Source organism: Paramisgurnus dabryanus, chromosome 1 (genome assembly GCF_030506205.2).
Source record: "Paramisgurnus dabryanus chromosome 1, PD_genome_1.1, whole genome shotgun sequence".
NCBI classification, from domain to species: domain Eukaryota; kingdom Metazoa; phylum Chordata; class Actinopteri; order Cypriniformes; family Cobitidae; genus Paramisgurnus; species Paramisgurnus dabryanus.
The window spans coordinates 72,940,718-72,962,648 of record NC_133337.1 but is presented as its reverse complement, the minus strand read 5'-3'; the positions used below and the strand labels follow the sequence as shown (position 1 = coordinate 72,962,648).

General features: G+C 42.6%; 3 protein-coding genes across 3 annotated transcripts; 1 reads left to right on the top strand and 2 right to left on the bottom strand.

The window, feature by feature from the left end:
* Positions 1-2,457: 2,457 nt before the first annotated feature.
* LOC135734443 (uncharacterized) lies at positions 2,458-4,501 on the top strand. The gene is made up of 3 exons (XM_065253309.1): positions 2,458-3,129; positions 3,242-3,377; positions 3,752-4,501. The coding sequence occupies exons 1-3, from the start codon at positions 2,510-2,512 to the stop codon at positions 4,499-4,501; spliced, it is 1,506 nt and encodes a 501-aa protein (XP_065109381.1). The 5' UTR covers positions 2,458-2,509.
* A 675-nt stretch (positions 4,502-5,176) lies between these two features.
* LOC135734545 (uncharacterized) lies at positions 5,177-8,466 on the bottom strand. Its single transcript, XM_065253391.1, has 5 exons — positions 8,255-8,466; positions 7,080-7,274; positions 6,921-7,000; positions 6,575-6,629; positions 5,177-6,193 (listed from the first exon to the last, which is right to left on the bottom strand). Exons 1-5 carry the CDS (start codon positions 8,351-8,353, stop codon positions 5,279-5,281), a joined length of 1,344 nt encoding a protein of 447 aa, XP_065109463.1. The 5' UTR covers positions 8,354-8,466; the 3' UTR covers positions 5,177-5,278.
* An 8,559-nt stretch (positions 8,467-17,025) lies between these two features.
* Positions 17,026-18,426, bottom strand: LOC135734444 (zinc finger BED domain-containing protein 5-like). Its single transcript, XM_065253310.1, has one exon. It carries the CDS (start codon positions 18,424-18,426, stop codon positions 17,026-17,028), a length of 1,401 nt encoding a protein of 466 aa, XP_065109382.1.
* Between the last annotated feature and the right edge of the window lie 3,505 nt (positions 18,427-21,931).

Below are 21,931 nucleotides of genomic sequence, written 5' to 3'. Positions count from 1 at the left end.
AGTATGTGCTCATTCATGTGTAATTACTTCCACCCCACTAATCAAAGTATTCTCGTAAGTGTAGAATCTGCTATTTAAAATACATACCGCCGTAGCGCTCTCTGGCTGAATCCATGTTGTGCCTCCATCTTTGAAATACATTCGCCGACGAGGGACATTCCTGAAATTCAAGCTCCGCCTTTCGCGCTTTCAGAGCACACTCAAGCTGGCCGCGAGCTGAAGCCTACGGAGGTTGCATGTGTAGGCGGTATACGTCATCAAGACAGTCTTATTTCAGAATATTAACAATTATAAAGCTGACATTTATTCTTAGTTAATTGTAAATTGATGTAATATGCTTATGACTTGCGAATGTAATGCTCAGTTAATTTAAATAAACCAGGCTTGATGACGTATGCAGCCCGGATATGCGACCTGCGTTAGACTGAATCCTTCGGCCGCACGCCGTGATAAACCTGCGATCTAATGCTTTGAAAGCCTGTTGAAGAACTATTCTCGAGGACATTAAAACAAGTCGCCAAGGAAGCGAAACGGGGATTTTAAACGACAACGCGACAGGAAAAACATCAAGACCAAAGTCAATATTGGAGTTAGTTTTCCAAGATGGGGCTCATTGGACTCAAGTTACTTTCTATCTTCACCACAGGTAATTCAGCATATTCGTTTACATCTATACAGTTTATGTTGTAAACTTGAAGTTTTATAGTTCCTTGGCTAACTATAGCATGGGTATGCGTAACACTTGTTAGTGTAAACGTTCATGTGGTTTAATGTCTTGGAACAGCCACACGCCGTCTCTCCGCCCATTTATGTAATCTGAGGTACTGAGTTAAATGTTTTTCATCTTTTCTGAACTCTAACACAAACACACGGTGTACAGCGCTATTTTTAGCCTTTCATTGATAAAAGCGTCTGATCTGCGCGTCTTTCGTTTCATTTTACAAGCGTGTGAAAGTTGAGCGATCTTATTACCAATATCAGAGAAAGCTCTTACATATACACGGACATGTAACGTTTACTTAAACATAAGCATTGGACTCTGACATATTAGTTCGCGTCCATTTAAACCCGTCATTACTCTAGCTCATGAGTAAATGACAGGAGAGGAACTGGTCCACAGACCATCTCCTCAGTAATCTGAAGAGAAGCGGTCGAAAATGGACAAAAAGAGACCGATTTAAACACCAAGTGTAAACGTAATGTCTCTCTCTCGTCCACTTGTGATCTGATCGATGAAAACACATCTTAATACCAAGTTTAACAGCCCCTGTGATATTTTTCCTCGCGTGGATGAAAAAGGAGTGTCTAAGCTACGTTTATGATTGCTTTTTGTAACTTATGTGATTTTAAGCGGACATATCATGACAATCAGACTTTTTACATGTTTAACATAAATCTGTGTGCTTTGACGGATCACAGGCAAAGGACAATGCAAATTGTTCATTTTTTTTCATTGCTTTTGCTTTAGCTACTGGAAGCCATGTTAACCTTGGCATGACAGGGCCACCGTACTAGTTAAAACGCGTTCCGAATGGGGGGGGCTAGAAACTAATAATCAGTTGGTTGTCATATAGAGCTTTACCGCTAGATGGGAGTAGATCCTACACAGTGGGGCTTTAAGTTAGATTTTGTTCACTGTAGCATGGTTCATATCTTAGGTATGAAATTATTATTCAACGTGATCTTAAACCCATGTCTTGTCTAGTATCAAATTAATCTACTTTCTATTTCCTAATCATTGCTATGTATCATATTACTATAAGCCGCATCAATGTCATTTAATATCGATTTGAAGAGTTATGGAAACAAACTTTTATCATTATGCAATTACGCAAATGTGATGTCTGAAAGAACAAAGGCTTGTTTCCCGCGCGATCGAACACTTCGCACATTGGTCATTCACCTAAAATGGGCTGGGCGCGTGAAAGGTCAAAACGGCCTATCGCCCAAGCCATCATCGCTCGGTAGCCTAAGGCTCAGTTCGCGCAAGTTCACTCAGGAGCGCTCAGTCGCTCGGTTACTCAGGTAACCCGTCAGTGCAGTTTGGAAACTCGCTGAGACTCACCCAGAGTGCCTCGGATTCATCATCTTTTCTCTGAGCCCTGTCCTACTCTTCGGGACAGTAATTTCCTGGCTTGCACTTTGCACTTCGAGTTCGGACAATTTACGCGAAACAATCCGCCATACGGAACAACCTAACGGACTTACGAACACTTCTGGATTCTCTCTCTCTCTCTCCCTGCTCGCACCCGCGCGCATCAGAAACTACGCATAGCATCACAAAGAGCCAAATGCAAGTATAAACTTGTTTACTTGCTGATATTTAAGCTTTATCCCTTATGAGAATTAAGGCGATCCTTAGAGATTTTCTGATGGTTCCGACTATTGCAGATGTTAAGCAATAGGCTCCGTGCACAAGCGTAGTGACGAACTTCCGCTATTGTCAGAAGGCGGCATATCGGTTTCCGGTTTACTTCGTCTTCATCCGCATCCGCTATAAACAAACAAGATGAGTGCTGCTGTTGTACGAAAAAAAAGATATAATGTGCGTGACGCATCTAAGTTTCTAAGAGCTGTAGGTGGATCTAAGGAGCACTGCTGTGTGCCACTTTGCTCTGCTTCAAGTCGATATAACACCCATTTGAGCTTCCACTGTTTCCCGAAAGACACCAACCTTCGTGCGCAGTGGCTGCACAAAATAAGGAGGGCACGATTTACGGTGACCCCCCACACTAAGGTATGCAGTCGACATTTTCACGAGAATGACATCCACACTACTGCTAGGGGTAGACGGGTTTTAGCAGTAGGCTGTGTCCCGTCGTTATTTGAGTGGAATAACTACACTAAGGTGTCACGGGCCGGTGTTTGGGAGCGCCGATCTCGACCACCGAGTCCAGAACCGGACATGCCGGGGCCTGATGAAGACATCGAGCAACCAGTCATGGTCCCGATGGTTGTGGACCACGACTACGGGGCCAGTCGTACTGTATGTGTGGACCGGGAGCGATATGAAGATGCGTTGAGGGAAATCGAGACGCTCAGAGAACAGCTTCAAACATTTCATCTTCAACACTCCTTTGGACTTAAACGGTTTGCCTCGTCTCCTGAAGACATTAGATTTTACACCAGGTAAGATAGTTGTAATATCATCATCTTCTCATACCTGTTTACTAAATAACTAACTGACCAAGTAATTATTTTTTCCTCAGCCCTTTTAACTAATTGTAATACTGTATTTTAGATTCCCCTCATACGAGCATCTGATGGCGTTCTGGCACCTGATCGAGGCAGCAACAGCAAAAATGGTTAGGGTCACCAGGGCAAATAAAAACTATGCCACTACCACAACAACTGAAAGCCCTTTAACCAGACCAACTGTAAGTTTTCTTTTCTGTCAGACACACACACACACACACGAAAAGGATGGTTTTGAACTGACACTAATAATAAGGGTGTAATTATAACCTCATTTCACGATTCAATACATATGAGATACTGAACTCACAATACAATATTATTGCAACTTAACATATTCCCCTATTGCATTATTATTATATTCACCATTATATATTGTAGTTTAATGTAGTACTGACAGTAAAACTTTTTAAACTGGATTTTATCTTTAACACATTCATTTTAATTTTGGGTGATCAAAACAGATATTCACTATCCATGATTTATGTTGTTGAAATTTTGTATTGTGGTATTGTATTACACCCCTACTCATCACATTAAACTCATCTCCCCCCAGAAACTGCTGCCGATAGATGAGCTATTCCTTTTTCTCACATACCTGTCCACTGGCTGTACCCAGAGGGAGTTGGGTCATAGATTCAGTATCCACAGAGCAACAGTCAGCCGAATCATTGTGACCTGGGCCAACTTCCTCTACTGCTTACTGGGCTCGGTTTGCATATGGATGTCTCCTGCAGCTGTGAAGGCTAGTCTTCCACACGACTTTGATGGCAGCTACAGCAATACACAAGTAGTGCTTGATTGTACAGAGCTACGGTGTCAAACACCTTCATCCCTTCTCCTTCAGAGTGAAGTTTTTTCCAACTACAAGTCCCACTGCACCTTTAAGGCTATGGTGGGCATGTCCCCTCACGGAGCCCTGACTTTCGTGTCAGCACTCTTTGAGGGTTCCATGAGTGACAGGGAGGTGTTTCGTCAGTCAGGGATTACATCACTCTTAACACCTGACATGGCCATTATGGTGGACAAAGGATTCTTGGTTGAAGGCCTTGTACCTGGGCCTGTTCATCGTCCTGCCTTCCTCTCCAAGAGGGCCCAAATGTCACAGGGGGAGGTTCTGAAGACCCAGTCCATTGCCCGTTTGAGGGTGCACATTGAAAGGTTAATTAGAAGAGTAAAAGAGAATAAACTGTTTGATACCACCATCCCTCTCTCCATTGCAGGGAGCATTAACCAAATCTTCACAGTCGCTTGTCTCCTTTCAAACTACCAAAATGGACCTCTGGTCAAGGAATGGAGATTATGAAGTGAAAAACTGTAGTAGGAATGTGCGTTAATTTGCATGCGATGGTCATTGCGGTTCCTTGATTAGTAGTAAACCGGCTTCACTGAAGAGATGCGCAATGACTATCACATGCAAATTATCTCACATCCCTAAACTGTAGCCATATGTTCATCCAAAGAGATCAATATTAAAGGGATAGTTCACCAAAAAACAAGAATTCTGTCATTATTCACTCATTCTCATGTTGTTACAACCTCGCATAAATTTCTTTGTTTTGATGAACACTATACTATGGAAGTAAATGGGGTCCACAAACGGTTTGATTACAAACATTTCTCAAATTATCTTCCTTTGTGTTCATCAAAACAAAGAAATTCATACAAGTTTGTTACAACATGAGGGTGAGTAAATGATGACAGAATTTTCATTTTTGGTTGAGCTATCCCTTTAACAGTTTTTGTGTTCAATATACAGTATTCATTAGAATAAATTATCACTTTGTAAATTGTCTCTCCGATACAGTTTGTAAATATTTTCATCAATTGTGAGAACTTGAAAGTGCAACACAATAAAAAAAATCTAAAATCACAGGCATGGTCATGTAATAATTTGCAGTTTAAAGTTGTCAAAGAGGCACTTGTAGTGCCAGCAACATCTGCCTTCTATTGAGTACAATGGTAGTGTTTAAGTGTTAAAATACTTTTATTGCGCTTAATCATAAAAACATTTACCTTTCACATTTCATACATAACATAAAACTTTTAATTGGAAACACTACAAAAACATACTGTTGAAATATTAGACATTAGGCATTACACATTTCTGTATGTAGACATAAAAATAAAACCTGTCTACATTTTCTCTGATTGCATCCAAAACATCACTGTCTCTGTAAACTCTCTGGATGAGTATGTCATCCTCAGCCGAAACCACAAAATCACACCAATCCATTCCCGTAATTAGCATCTGGCCCTGCACTTGCCAGTAATAAGCATGGGTTTTTTTTATCTCCAATTTGCCTGACTCCATTTTCAAATATGGACAGTCTACGTAGCTTTTGACGTTCGGACACTTCATCTCAACCAGCCCAAATGGACATGGCTCTGAAGGGTCAAAGATGATCCCGTCTGGAGACGCCCCCAGCCAAGGAGCATCAGGGTGAATGACCAAACCACAGGGGTAGTGGTTGACCCTTTTAATTTGGCAATATTCCCAGATAGCATCCGCCTCTAATTCAAGCCCCCTTTTCATAGCCGCTGTCTGACGGGTCCCTTGCAGTATCCGGGTAGCCAGACCTTCTTCAGTCTTTTCCCGGACCTGGCAGATCTCTCTGAATCGTGAGGCAGTCAGTCTATGCCGCCTCAGCTGATGCCATTCAGTACATGTGCTTTGGTGTCTGGTGGCACATTCATATTGGTGTGCCATGTCCCAGGTGACCTCCAGACTCCTAAGGTGAAGCTGTTGTGGTTGAGTGCAGACAAACATACAACTGGATGGCTGTAAGCGGTAATTCTCAAGAGGCACAGATGGTTGTGGTGGGGCAGCATGGAAGGAGGGGTTTCGCTTTGCTATTGCAGGTTGTTGGTAGGACAAGGGACTACCGGCTTGAACCTTGCCAAGGGTGGAGTCGACCAGGGGAATTTCAGAGCTGATGCCCAAGCTGCAGATCATCGGTGTGTCATCTTTAGAGAAATCTTTGAAAACCTCTGTCACCTTGGAAGTAACAATATATAGATTAGCAATACACTAAATATAATAATAATACTATAAAAACATAATGAGCAGTATCTTTAAAATTTCGAGTAAATTACTATCCACAGAACATTATGCATGGCATACAAGTCCATAATGATATGAGAACACCCTTATGAAGTCTATAATCAAGTGAGAACACCCTAATGAGGTTATTATCCTATTGATTTAAATTCAATTTTAGGTTTTTTTCTTTGAAGCAGAATATTTGTTTGTATAATTGATGGGCCATAGTACATTTAATTAAAAGGGGAGGAAAAAGAAAACCAGAAAATATTGGTATACAGATTTTGGTTAATCATACTGTACAGTGATATTTGCTATTGTTATAGCCCTACTCACCTGAAGGACGGACAGATCAGGCAAATCCCCAGTCAGACCTTTGTAGAGTGTGCTCCTGTGTAGAACATAAAACTTGGGAAGTGGCATGTCCACAGATATTTCACTTCATACAGTAAACAGTAATGCACTCCCGCGGTGTAACGGCACTTCGCGTTGTGTCGCATTACCACCTTAGATATGCATTATTTTCTAATAATTCAAAGAACCGGAGTCAATTATTCAGCTTATACCACGGGTACCACAAACGTTGCTCTGGTGACTATTTTTAAGACATTTGATAACAGATAATGTTCAACAGATCTGTGGTATAAATTGTAATAAATAATCTACAATATTCAACATTTACCTTACACCCTCGGTTGTTGCTCTACGCTTTGGTTTAGCCGACAGCACAGCCATCTTTTCAACAGGGCCTGGCTTTATGCCCTATAAAGTTATTCAGGATACAGTTAGAAGTAGTTTAGAAAATATAGTGAACAGGTCTATAAAAACAGTGCAAACTTACCAAAGTTCTGGGCTTGTGCCACTGCTGTTCCCCTTCAGTACAGCTTAGCACAGGAGGCACAACTGGCACATTCAGTTCCGAGTAATGTGCTGACTGAAACAGCAAAGCAACGCAGTGGTTGCATAATGCTGCTCCAGCAACACATGTGCAGCTGTGTTGCACAAGCTCCACAGGAATTGAATCTTTCAGTACCACCTGCAGAAGTAAAATGTCATATTAAATACTTAATTATCATAGCTTGTTTACTGTTTAATCATTTGTTTAGGACATAGTCTTGTTCATCACTGTTTACTAATTGGTTTGAGACATAGTCTTGTTTATCACTGTTTGACCATTTGTTAGGACATAATCTTGTTATATAGATGTTATATAGATATTCTATATAAACAGATCCAAATAGATTGGATTAGATTATGCTGTATAATATGCCAACTGCATTAGATCAAAATCTATAATCGTTTATTTGAAACATTATAACCTGATACCTATAACACAAGACTGAATCTTAAACGAATGACTGAGTTGAAAACTTGAATAGGAAGAACGCATTTTACCCGGAGGGGACCAGCTATGGAAACTTACCTGCCTACAATAACTGTTTTCATTAGATTTGAGTTACATTACACATGATTAACCATAGCCGAGTCCCCAGGAACAAGGAACACCGGGTTATAATAAGTAACAAGCTTATAACATGAACAAGAACGCATACAGTAACCCGAATGGGGACCTGCAAGGTACACTCACCTGTCAATTTTAGCCATTCGTTTCATTACGTACTCAAGAGTTATAATAAACAAGAATTACCTTTGCTAAATCCCCAGGAACATCACGAACACCGGGCTACTAAATGAACAAGCCTATAACTGCTGTCTTATCTAAAGTTAGCTGCACCATACACTCAAACTGTGAGGTTTCTCTGCTTTCTTCATGGACCTGTAGCACAATGCCCTGACAGTGACTTCACCTGTGCTCTGATCTTTATTAGAAACTGAGAGGAAAGCAAGTTAATACAATTGATTTTACAATTATCACAAAAAATAACGATCAGTCTGGGTTTAAATTAGGAAAAACAAGCTTCTGTACTAACGTTACAATAAAAATGAACACATCGCTAACTGTTAACTAGCTTAGCCGCTATCTGCTGTCACACCACATACGATTAAAATACTTACCCTCATAGTTGTGCAAATAACTCGATATGTAGAGTTTAAAGCCCTTGTCCCTCTTGCTTGTCGGAGCAGGGGACCAGGCATCAACAATGCGATGTACATCGCTGACGCGTATTTTCGGAAGATCCTGGAGACATCGAGTAAAAACAGACATTTTGGGCGACGCGCCAGTACACCGGAAACAGATATGCCGACTTCAGGCGACAGCGGAAGTTCGTCACTTCGCTTGTGCACAGAGGCTATAGTGCTATTGCCAATCTTTTACTCTCTCTCTAGCATTTCAGTCTTTTCTTTCTCATCTATGTTTTATGTTATTGTATATGTGTATGTTTAGTTAGTCGTTGTGTGTACTTCGTTTTGTAGTTAATAAACCGGTTTTGCATTTTCACAATTGAATTGTTTCTGTGTTCAATGCTCACGAAATTAAAGTCACTATTTCTTCCTTTTGATCCAGCTACAAGCTGCGAGTAGCACTGTATATCAGTGAGAAGGTTAATTTTAAAGGCCATGAAATTAACATTTCTTAGACGTTAATATACGATTATGGATATATGTCTTCGGTGGACGAACATATGAATGAATTGTTATTATTAATTCTGCTACGCCAGGTAAAACCTGATAAACTTGTATAGTTAATTATAGTTAATTATACATAATATTCCCTTTTGAGCTAAAATCTAAGATTCCCTTGGGAATCCCCATAGTATTTCAGTCGGAGGTTTATAGTGTTTCAAATAACGTTATTCCCCTCCTCCCGCTGAATCGCTACATATTAATGGTGGAGAACGCGCGGGCAGATTTAAACATTATTTTCTGAGCAAACCAGTTACAAATCAAATGTGTTTTGCATTGTGTGAATGAAAAAGAACTATCAGCTATAACTGATTTCGTTCTTTATTTGTTGAATGAAAATGTAATTTCCTGTATCATTTTCAGGACGTAACAGACTCGCGCCCCTGTTATGTATAGTTAACTGCAGTCTTTAAGGTAACTGTATTAAAACTAGGGATGTCCCGATCCGATCACGTGATCGGAAATCGGCCCCGATCACGTGGTTTCAGACTCGATCCGAATCGGACGTTACCTCCCGATCAGGACTCGGATACATATGCAGGGTTTAAAATCCGGCGTCAAGGTCTCGCTCTGCTCCGCGCCAGTGTACGTGCTGCGCTGGTGCGTGTGAACTGACGAGAAGAGAATAGGCTTGTTCGACTTCATGTGGCGCCACAAGAACCGGCAGCCGGATGACGTCAGAGTTTCGTGAGAGCGATTTAAAAGCAAACTCCTTCATATGATTTCGCGGCTCACTCTCGCGGTAGTTTGACTTCACCCGGCTGTCGATCTTTGAGGCACCGCATGAAGTCGAACAAGCCTATTGACATGTTTTCATTCATAGGCTTCAAACTTGTGCGTGAAAGGAACCCACGACAAAACCGGGTTTTTCCCGCTCATTTAAACGACGCGTTGATCGTTTTTGTCATCATGTGCTCAGACCAGGGCCGGATTAACCATACGGGCAACTGGGCAATTGCCCAGGGGCCCAAGACCTCCAAAGGGCCCAGGGCAGCAAGGGCATGAGCAAAATACTGTATCTGGTAATATCCTGCTGGCCGCTTTATATTAAACAAACTGTCAACACGTGCTTTGCGCTCAATGCGCTGCAAAGAGAGACGCTGCGCTGCCTAACGTGAGTTGAGAGCGGTTGAGTCTCATGCGGACTGACCAATAAAGAGAGGGCCTCAGGTTAAGACCCTCTCCTCATTGGTCAGTCCGGATGAGGTGGGTCAAAGGTTCGCCGAGCATTACGTGACGCAAGGCGTTGGTACAACAGAAAAAAACTAGACACGGAGAAGCTAAGTGGGAGCGCGAAGCGGAAATTAAAAAAGGAAAATGACATCAGAAACGCAGAAAATGTAAAGTATAAACAGTGGTGTAGTCTATGTGATACGCAGGTATCTGCGCGATCCGATCGGCGTATGAAATCAAATAACTATAGCGGCGCGAAAGTGACTGGGGAGCAGAGAACCCACAGGCGAGTGACAGCTAAGTAGCGCGAGAGCGATTCCAGTTATCACAGGGAGAAATCTGCTTTGAATCGCTCTCGCGGTACTTTGACATCACCAAGAGGTCTGCTTAGCGCCAAATGAAGTCGAACCTGCAGACAGTGTAGCTGCTCACATGACACTGTAAACAAACACAGACCATGTGGAGAAATGAACGAGAAGTGCACAACATAAAATCCAGAGAGTACAACGCACATGTGAGTAAACAACATTTAAATCATCAATCCATTATCTGGAGGTAAGGCTCCAATAAAATAAAATAAGCCGGTGTGTATGTCCTGATGTTTTTTAGCTGCCTTCCAGCATGTTTGCTTGTGCTTCACAGTGTTAAACTTCCTTTACCTGTGTTCATTTATATATCAACGTTCAAGATGTAGCCCATATGATCTTAAACTTCTGTGAGAAAATTCATGTCTGCGTTGATGTTCAGTTCAGACTTGCAAATTAAAGATAATTTTCTTCACTTTGGTTTGGGTGTCTAATATTAGGCTATATGATGGTTTTGTAATAATAATTAAGTAAAAGCCTATTTTCATTTTTAGACAATGCTTGTATATGCAAAAAATAAGCTTTTTATATCAATGACTATGCAAATTAGAGTTTATCCAGAGTTTATCGTCCAACGACTAAGTTAGCCAGGACTTTTCTACACCGCCAGCTTACGTTTATAGCCCGGAGATTATACAGATGCTGATGTGTTTAGTTTTCATAGCATCATATGTGAGTGAATGTCTTTGATAGAGGACATAGTAGTGCATTTATATGAGCATTTAAATATTTGTAAATCAAAATACACCCGATGACAATTAGAATTTGAAGTATTGAGAATATGTACTGTATAATACAGTAATATATTCTGTATATGACCTTATTATGGTGATCCTGGGGTCGTGATGATGGGGCCCTTGCATATTGTTGCCCAGGGTATAACAAAGTGTTAATCTGGCCCTGGCTCAGACGCAGCTCCGCGTCTCACTCAGAACCAAGAACGCGCATTCGCGCAGGGTCATTGACATTACTGTAGAGATGAGAGATAGAGAGAGAGGTAAGAACTATGTATAGCCATGTCACTCATCTCATTACACTAGATAACTGGATACAACTTATTGTATAGTTTAATAAAATAATGTATTTTGATTAGACAAGTTAATTACAACCTAACTATAGGTATTTTTTAACTAACTGCTGACCAGCTTAGGGAATCTCTATGGCTATTTTATAAGACATATTGCTGAATCAGTATGTTGTTTTTCTTGTAAAATTAGTATTTTTGGGAAGCTTATCTTATGCCTAGAATTAGTCAAGGAGGTTGAGTCTTATAACTTCCTTCAAAGTTTGATCAATTGTGCATAATGACATGTGCAACAAATGCATATAGGGTGTCAGACTCATAGATTTGCATAATTTAAAGTTCAGGTTTTAAAGTTTGGGTCAACCTGTGGCACAGCTTTAAAACTGAAACTTAAAATCATATCAGAGGTACAAAATGTCTCTGAAACATACAAGTGGCTTTGCTGTCATCAGGATTAAACATGTTACCCCTCGAACCCTCCCTCCTAACAGAGCATCCCCACAAAACAAATCCCAGTTTAACCCTTGTACATATACTATATATATTCTCATTATTTTTTAACACATCTATGCGCTGGCACAGAGTTAGACTCTTTTGACTCCACACAGAAACAGCAACGCGTGCGGCATGACATAAGGAACATCCTAGATCTGTTTTTCGCTCTTCTTTATTCTATTTTTATGTATAATAGAAGTATCGGATCGGGACTCGGTATCGGCAGATACACAAAATCAAATGACCCGGACTCGAGGGCAAAAAAACCTGATCGGGACATCCCTAATTAAAACCCTTTGATACGCTGCATTACTGTCTGATTCCGCCTAATAAAGAGTAGAATTCCTTTATTTAGAGCGAAGCGGTGGTCGAGTGAGTACTCCCATCTGATAAGGCCTTTTTGTTAAATCTCCAGGAAATGATTTACAATTAGAGAAGCTGTCTATTGTATTTTTCCATTTTATTCACGTACGTGGATTTTTTTAAAATTGTAAGCACCGAGGGTAAGACTTCAATTTTTTTTTAAAGGAGATGAAAACTTGATCAAGTACGATATAGCACGTTGGAATCTTTGTTTATTGCGTGTCCCGGTAACTAATGGCGCTTTTCCATTGCATAGTACCCCATGGTTTAGTTTAGTTTGGGTCGGGTCAGCTTACTTTTGGGAGCTTTTCCATCGGGTGCAGTACGTAGTACCCGATACTTTTTTTCGTACCACCTCGGTTGGGGTTCCAAGGGACCCGAGCTGATACCAAACGTGACGCGAAAACACTGTAGATCACTGATTGGTCTAAGAGAATCGTCACGTCACCGCTATAATGTAAATATTAGCTTTAGCTTACTGCTAGCTTGCGCTGTCTCAAGCAAACATGTTGTTATCTGTGTTCTGCTAAAAGTTTCCAAACACCCTTTTAGCGATGAAAAACATCCGCAGGTTGAGAATCCGGGACACCATAACAGTTTTTTCCAGACTTGCAGTTTGTGGCGGCACATTCGCGACGTGCACGTCCACATTATATATGCTTCAATGCAACTTGAATGAGGCTCAGCGGAGCGCCGTCGACTGACGCCACGGGTCGGGTGTTTGAACAGAAACTGTCATGTGAGACAGAGGTAGTTATAAACGCGATGTGCAAACATCTATTTGTTGTGGCCAATTTTAATTTTGTGGCAGACTTAGAAATAAATGAATGTATGGCAATGTACAACAACGCTCTCACGTGTATAATGTCACAGCAGTAGGCATCGTAAATATAATGACACGCCTATAATCCCTCCCACTCCGAAGTGATACTAAACTCAATGGAAAAGCTAACCACGCCAAAGTGAGGTGAGCTGACCCGACCCAAACTAAACTAAACCGTGGGGTACTATGCAATGGAAAAGCGCCATAAGCAAAAATCAAAAGAGGTACCGGCCGAACACGAGCGAATTACAGTCGTCATCTTAGCAACGCAGTGGCCGCCGATGTAATTGTTGAATAGAAGCGAATCTTTGTCAGTTTAAAGCGTACTACCTAGTTCTAACACTAGATGTCAGTCTTGAGTGTCTAACACTTCTCCTTCTCCTTTACTTTACGCCTGACTTCCGCTTTCTTTGTTTGTTGGGCGAAATATCGCCATCTGGTGGGGAAAGTTCGTTTGGCCCTCTCATAAACTCTTTTGGGAAGTGTATGACAGGAGTCAAACTTGGATTTCTGACCTTACTTCGATATCTAGGTTATTCTACTACTTTGTAGTTTTATTTCCTACATATTGAAGGTTATGGTCTTAAATGATAAATAATAATTAATATTGCTGTGGCTTTAATAATTTATTATTTCTTTATTTTATTTTTTATTTTATTTTTATTTTATTTCATTTTTTTTGCTGTTCTCTCTCGCTCCTTACTTTTCCTGTTCTCTCTTCTATTGTAGAGATTGTATTTTAATTAAGTTTAAATTTAAATTTAATGCAGTTTGATTTATTTTAAACTTTACTGTGAATAGAATTCAGCCCCATAAGTCCCATTCTCAGTGAATTCATTTATGTTTTTTAACTGGTGCAATAGGATAAGCCCCTGTGCATCTCTTTAAAGCTAACACTTGATAGATGAATCAGGACTTCGCCAGCCGTGAGTTCTACAAGAGACCGGTCCCGCTGAACTGACTCGAGTGTGTTACAGTCGGGGTGCTGCGGTAGCTCCCTCCTTTAGCACCTTAGGCAGCAAGACACAGTGCGACCTCCGCCACCGGGCACTCCAATTGCTAACCATGCCAGCTGACACACAAAGCCCTAGCGGCAGTGCCAGTTGGTGGGTGACACCTTTGAGTGCGGCCTGGCGGTGTGAAGGGCGTGACTGTTGAGTGGTCGAGGTGGGGAGGGCAGAAGGCCCGGCACTCTAGGCTGCGTGCTCAGGGAAGCGCCTTGTCTCTGTGTTCCACCCTGGGTTGTCTTAGTCAACGAGTGTTAGTGTAAAAGAGATGCACTTTTCTCCCCTCTGTAGACACTAGAGGCACCAGATCCCTCTCAGGTTGGGTCCACTCTAGCTAAGCCACTCCCCTAGCTCGCATGACTCCATAGTGCCCTCTCCCTGTAAGGCCCTGTCATCAAATCTAGGGTAGAGAACCTGCTAAGCTGAAACAGGAAACCCCTTTTTCCACCTCCTATCCTCTTCATTTTCCCAGCCTTAGGACTTCATCTGTTGGCTGTCTCAATTCCCATTTTCAGTTTATTTTACTATTATTATTTTATTTATTTATTTTTTTAAATTACTTATTTGTTTATCTTTTCTCTCTTTTCCGTTCCTATTTCATTTCCAGCAACCTATCCTCCTCATTCTTTATTTTATTTTGTTTTATTTTATTTTAATCATTATAATTAATTAATTTTAATTATTTTGATTCACTTTATTTTGGGCTGAAAGAGCAAAACTGCACAAACCATTAGGAGAATTCATTAGTAATACGCTCGATTAACCAAATGTCCAAGGCGACCTATAGGTTTTAACAAAGCGACAAATTACTAAACTTTTTCCCTTTTTTTCCCCCACACTGATTATCTGTGCCGCTGGAGAAAGGCCCTGATAATAAGCTCATAGCCCACATATACATATATATATATATTTTATTGCCGTAGCTCGTTGAACTGTGCGGACTCGCATTGGCTCTTTGTGTTTTCTCTTCTATCAGTGTGTCAACATGTCCAGATCACCAAGCCCTGTCAACCACTGGGACCAGCTAGAGGCCTGGCTCAGCGCTGTGACATCTGAACTCCTGCTCAATCTCGCCAATGAACTGCAACACCTGGAAAGAGAGCAACTCGACGGCCCCCTGGACAAGCTCATAGCCCACGACCCAACGAGGAGCTACAGTCACAAGGAAATAGCCAGGATCACAGGTGCCATCGCTCACAACCTCATCATCCAGCTAAAACTGGGCGAAAGGAACAATGCCCAACTGGAACAGGATGCAGCAGCTCTACGGCTCCAAATGGCAGAGGCACGGAGGAATCAAGAGGACGCGCAGAATCGTCTAGATCAGCTGACACAGGGATTAGAGGATCAACAACCATCAACAGAGGAGGAGCACAGGAGGCTTAAGGACGAGATTGGACAACTCCAAGAGGCCTTGTCTGCTAGACCGCTTTGAACCCTTAATGGACTTTAAACAGTTAAAAATTTGGGCTCAAGTGTGAGAACCTTTACCCTTTCAATCAGCCAGATCATCTGAGGTAAACTGCCAGGTCACACAGGTCATGGACAACCCAGCCAGCCGCGGGAACTTCGTCTCAGACCAAAACTCCAAAAGTTCACTGCTCTGCACTCTGCATCCAGCCAAAGACTCAGAGCCATACCCAGGACTTGACGCACAAGTTCAACAAAATTTTAAAGATGCAGATGCCATGCAGGATGATGCAGATAATCAGAAACTACAAGCCTTTAACATCGCTACCCAAGCAATGTTAAACCACCTCTCAGACCCCTCCACCTACCCTATCACAAACTCTGACATGTCTGCTGCTCCAACCCGCAAACGTCTCAACGATGTCAGGCACCTGCTGCGCATACAACACACCATCCTCTGGTATGTCCCTGATGACCGCACTACACCTGCGCTTGTGGTTCCTCAGGCCCATAGGGGGGTCATACTGATGTATGCACATGACACAGCATGTGCCGGACACCACCGCACAAGAGCCAAGTATGAAACACTGAAACAGGTGGCATACTGGCCTGGAATGCAGCAGGATGTAGCAGAATACATCAAGGGATGTCTGGTTTGCTGCCAGTTCCAACCGGCTAAGCCAGGGGTTTTCAAATTGGGTGAATGTGAGCCTCCACATAGAGTAGGTAAGGACAGCCAAGCCCCCCCTCCCCAAAATCCCGTCCGCCTGCCCTAACCCACACATTAAAAAAATAGATTTTTAAAGGTTGTTCGTTTTGTTTAAGCAGTTTAGTTTAATGCTACACGTTTGTTTTAGTTTTTTTGTTCAAACACAATTGCAATGCATAATACTGACATAAATGGGTAACTCTTTGACATAACTCATCCAATGAGTTATTTTTTTGAGTGCACACGCCTCTGCAGTAATGCCATCTATTGTGTGTTCCAGCCAATGATGACTTTCAATATCTGATTGAAAACATTTTATTTCCACAACTTTTTAAAAAAGTGCATTCATAAATGATTCTTTGCAACAGCAAATAATTTCCAACTCCATGCAGGCCTAATTGAGGCTTAAAATCACTGAGCATCAGTTGACAAGTCAACAAAACATGCTTAAAAATACAACAATACAACAAGCGCCAAAAATACAACTAACGACACTCCACGGCTGCAGTCGGTGCGTGTTTCTGCGCATATTTGAAGGAGATCGTCTCAAACCAAATCAGCACAATGGACAGCTCTCTGATCAATAAAAAACAACGCTGTTTGTTCACGGAACACATAACATCTAACAGTCAACTGCATTGCAGGTATATCAGATCGAACAGATTAACATATTTTCATCAAATTTTTTTAACGATTTCAGCCACATAACATCTTAAAAAACAAACAAAATGCCATTCACATAATGTGTGCTACGAGCGGCATCAACCCCATGGCCCAACCAATTTATGCATTCAACACAACATAACTTTGACTTTCAATTTTATCGTCAGTATCAGTGGGAACAATGAGGCCTCGCTTTTGATGCGCAGAGGTGTTCGATGCGGGGCTGCACTGCAGAGAGAAATAAACGCCAGTCGTCCTCCACCTGCAGCCTTGATCTGTATTTGTTTTTAATCAGTGTCAGTGCGGAAAACCCACATTCACACAAGTAGGTGGAGGTGAAGGGGATTAGGACTTTCATAGCCTTAGTGGAGATCTGGGGGAACTCGCTCTCCACAGACAACCAGAAACGCGTGATCGGCATTTCTCCCAATCTCTGCTTCAAGTCCATATTCGCGCTGAGCTCGATCAGGGCCTCCTCCTCTTGCAGGCTCAGTCCATCACCGGGTGTGTGGGAGAAAGAGAACGGATTTCTTACCCACTGATTTCCCAATGCGTCCTCTCCGAAATACTCGCCAAACTGGTCACGCAACCCATTTAAATGCGCAGCGATGATCGGTTGGACAGAGTTAAGAGGCAGCCCTGTCTTCTCCGCGACATCCTCCAGGGTTGAAAACATTTCCAACGAACCTCGTTCAACACGAGCACACCACAAGTCCAGCTTTATCCTGAACCCAGACACTTGGTCGTGTGCCGAAAAGACGTGGCACTCTTTGCCCTGGAGAGAGGTGTTGAGGGAGTTGATCCTATCGAAGATGTCAGCGAGATAGGCCAACATAGCAAGCCAGTTCATGTCTGCCAGATGTTTTGCCAGTGGGGAGTTAATCTCGGTGAGAAAGACGAGGACTTCTTCACGCAAATCACACAGCCTGGTGAGGACTTTGCCCCGAGAGAGCCACCTGACCTCGGAGTGCAGGAGCAGCTGCTGGAAGTGAGCGCCCATCTCATTGCAGAGGATTGAGAACAGACGGGCGTTTAAGGCACGCGATTTAATTAAATTTACAATTTTGACAGCATCATCAAGAACGGCACGCAATTCGTGGGGCATCTTTTTTGTTGCTAATGCCTGGCGATGTATAATGCAGTGCTTCCACACAGCTGCGGGGGCAACTGCCTGAACCCGTTGTACAAGACCGCTGTGACGGCCAGTCATTGATCTTGCGCCATCAGTGCATATCCCACAACACCGACCCCAGTCAAGGAAATTAGCCTGATAAAAGTTGTTCAAGGCTTTGAAAAGTTCGTCAGCTGTTGTGCGGGTGGGTAGAGAAACGCAAAACAAAAAATCTTCCTGCACACTGAGCTCTCTGATAAACCGAACGTACACCATCAATTGAGCACAGTGTGCGACGTCAGTGGACTCATCCAGCTGAATGGCGTGAAAGGGGCTTTCACGAACACCGTCCAGGACCTGCTCTTTGACATCACAAGCCATGTCTGATATTCGTCGCTGGATGGTATTATCAGACATAGGGATCGAGTCAAGTTTAGCAGCAGCTGCTTCTCCCAGCATCACTGAACACACAATGTTTCGCCAATGTTATGGGCTTTGCCTGCCTTTGCTATACGTAGCGCAAAACGATAAGATGCTTCTGTCGCCTTCATGTTAATAGTGCCAAATGACTGGATCATGCTTTTTTGTAACTGCAAATAATCACGCTTCCTCTCAAAAAACTCAACTGGCTTGTTCATTAGATTTGTGTGCTTAGTTTCAATGTGACGCCGAAGTTTGCATGGTCTCATGCTATCATTCGCTAGCACCTCCTTGCAGACCACACACTGCGGCAGCGGTGCAGCCTCAGACCCCGACCAGGTAAAACCTAACTTTAAGTATTCAGGATCATATTTCCTACGTTTTTTGCTGGGTCCTGTCTCCTCCCTTAATGCTGACTTCTGTTGAATTGGGACAAGGAAACGATGCATTTTAAATATAATACACGCACGCACAATTACAGATATCAATAGAGCTGCATACAGATGTGTACAGATGTGTGCCGTTATTTTTTCTTCGCGTGTCGCGCCTCCCTTGTGGCTCTTTGGCGCCCCCCTGGGGAGGCGCGCCTCACCTATTGAAAACCTCTGGGCTAAGCCAAACCACGGAGCACCATTGCAAAAAAGAGGTGTCAACTTCCCATTGTCAGACCTCCAGATAGACTGGGTTGGACCATTACCCAGGTCAACGAGGGGCAACAAACACTTTCTCACGGTCATCTGCCAATTCACAAAGTTGGTATAGAATGCTTTCCAGCACCCAATGACACCACTCACCAGTATCTGGATGAACTTCATCCGGGAACGACCTTCGCTTTTCGAACGACCAAGATCTGGTACTACAGTTTCGCCCCGCCAATTCAGACAGCTCACCGTCAGCTGTCAAAGAAATTTCTGCCACACTGGACAGGACCTCATGAGATTGTTGACAAACTCTCTCCCGTTGCATACCGGGTCAAGATGGGCAGGAGTCAGAAGGAACCAAATTTCAGAGGGGTCCACCGGAACCAAGTCAAGAGACACTCAACATTGTGGCATGACAGTAGAGGGGGGACTAGCACTAACCAGTCCAGACTCCCTCCACACTGCCTCATCACTAAAATTCTGCCACCTAGGGAACAGCCGCTAATGAAAAGAAAGAGAGCTGTCCTGACCAAACAAGGACCTGTTACGCTCACCTATTGTTCTTTCTCTCCCTCTCTGTCACCAGGATGCTGCTGTGGATCACTGTCCTGTACATCAGCCTACAGGGGGGGTGGTCGCAACCTGAAATCGTGTCGCCGGGTCCAGCCTCAGGCATCGTCCTAAAAGAGCAACCTGGACTCCTGATCACGAACTGCAGAACACATAGCCAAAAAGTCTATGTCCGACTCAACCCCCATGATGTCTACAGAGCACACTACACAGCATCAGATCCAGAAACCAGTTGGGCAGGAGAACGATGGGCGCAGAACGCTATGTTTCACCCAGAGGCCGACATCACACACATGCTGTACCAACTTCAGAAGATGACTGTCACACAAGCAGATGTCAGAGGACAAACCAAGCGTCCCAAGCGGTTCCTGGGAGCCCTACTCGGAGCCACCGCAGCAGTCGGAACTTTGTTCAACATTGGAGTCACCAGTGTCAATGCAGTCAGCATAGCCACGGTGAGACGACATGTGAATGAGATCCAGGAGGAAATACCTCAACTAAGAGAACAACTGACAGCTCAGAGCAAATCACTGCAAACCATGGGAAAATCCTTATTTTATTTATTTTATTTTATTTTTATTTATTTATATAGCGCTTTTCACAATTGTTAATTGTTGCAAAGCAGCTTTACATGAGTAGATGTAGAGGAGAACATTGAAAATCAATACATAGTATAAGAAGTAGAATATAGCGGCTAAGGATAAAAAACCGTGTAAGCGAGCATATTAATAATGTAACGTATACAGTAAAGTGCTAAGTTAAGCCAAAGTTGGCTGACTCTCCCTGGGACTAAAAAACCCCCTAGGAGAAAACCCAATGGGAAAAAATCCTAGAAGGACAAAAAACCCTAGGGAGAGATTAATATTTATATTTATAATATATAGACACGGTAGGGATAGGAAGCGTGTAAGCGGATTAAACTGGTTCAGCCGGTGGCCGTTGGTCGCGCATCGGTTGGGCGTCACGTTGAAGGACAGCCAGTTGATTAGTGGTGCGATGACCTTCACAGCAACAGGAACTGGGTCTGTTTGTCTCATTGTCCTCAGAGTCGAGGACGAGACAGGGAGACAAAAACAGAATTCTATTAGCGTAGGGGCCGTTCGCATGTAATGCAAGTGTCATACATTATAGTGGTTTAATTCAGCTCGGTTCCAGACAGGCTAACTATTGCGGCAAGAGTAAATTACCCGTATGAGGTATGTGAGTGCTTTGTTCTAGACAAAATAACTACTGCGGGAAAAGTACATTTACTGGACATTCTATGTGAATGCTTTGTTAAAGAAGAATGTCTTAAGTTTAGATTTAAATTGATCGACTGTGTCTGATACTCGAACATTATTTGGTAAATCATTCCAGAGCTTAGGGGCTAAGTAGGAAAAGGATCTACCACCTTTAGACACTTTTGATATTCTAGGGATAATTAAGTAACCCGAATTTTGTGATCGCAGTTTACGTGGTGGATTGTATTCTGATAGTAGTTCTTTTATATACGAGGGCGCTAGGCCATTTAAGGCTTTGTAGGTGATTAGTAATATTTTAAATTGTATGCGATATTTAACTGGTAGCCAGTGTAAAGATGCCAGAATTGGACTAATGTGGTCATACTTTTTAGATCGAGTAAGCACTCTTGCGGCGGCGTTTTGAACTAGCTGTAGCTTGTTTACCTGATTTGCATGGCATCCCCCGAGTAACGAGTTACAATAGTCTAATCTAGAGGTCATAAAAGCATGGATAAGCTTTTCTGCATCTGATGCAGACAGCATATGGCGTATTTTTGAGATATTTCTAAGATGGAAAAATGCTGTGCGGCAGACGTTGGAGATATGACTATCGAAAGATAGATTGCTGTCAAACATTACGCCTAAATTCTTAACCGTGGAAGATGGCACCACCGTGCAGCCATCTATGGGCAACTTGTAATCTGACATATTATGTTTGGAGCGATTTGGTTCAATAATAAGTATCTCTGTCTTATTGGAGTTTAGCATAAGAAAGTTATGTGCCATCCAGTCCCTAATATCACTAATGCAGTCTGTTAGCTTAGCAAACTGGTGGGTTTCGCTAGGATGTGACGAGATGTAAAGCTGGGTATCATCCGCATAGCAGTGAAAACTTATGTTATGTTTCCTGATAATGTCTCCTAGAGGTAACATATATAACGAGAATAGGATAGGGCCTAGAACTGATCCCTGAGGTACGCCGTATTTAACGGGGGAGTGATGTGACTCTTCCTCATTTACATAAACAAAGTGATATCGATTGGTTAGATACGATCTAAACCAGGCTAACGCCTGACCACTGATGCCAACATAGTTTTCTAGTCTATTGAGTAG

Excerpts from the sequence above, each read along its gene's own strand:
- LOC135734443 (XM_065253309.1), top strand. The coding sequence starts at position 2,510 with ATGAGTGCTGCTGTTGTACGAAAAAAAAGATATAATGTGCGTGACGCA. Across the intron at positions 3,130-3,241 it reads GACATTAGATTTTACACCAG|ATTCCCCTCATACGAGCATC; the intron begins GTAAGATAGTTG and ends ACTGTATTTTAG. Across the intron at positions 3,378-3,751 it reads GCCCTTTAACCAGACCAACT|AAACTGCTGCCGATAGATGA; the intron begins GTAAGTTTTCTT and ends ATCTCCCCCCAG.
- LOC135734545 (XM_065253391.1), bottom strand. The coding sequence starts at position 8,353 with ATGTACATCGCATTGTTGATGCCTGGTCCCCTGCTCCGACAAGCAAGA. Across the intron at positions 7,275-8,254 it reads TTATTTGCACAACTATGAGG|GTGGTACTGAAAGATTCAAT; the intron begins GTAAGTATTTTA and ends TTACTTCTGCAG. Across the intron at positions 6,630-6,920 it reads GCAACAACCGAGGGTGTAAG|GAGCACACTCTACAAAGGTC; the intron begins GTAAATGTTGAA and ends TGTTCTACACAG.
- LOC135734444 (XM_065253310.1), bottom strand. The coding sequence starts at position 18,426 with ATGCTGGGAGAAGCAGCTGCTGCTAAACTTGACTCGATCCCTATGTCT.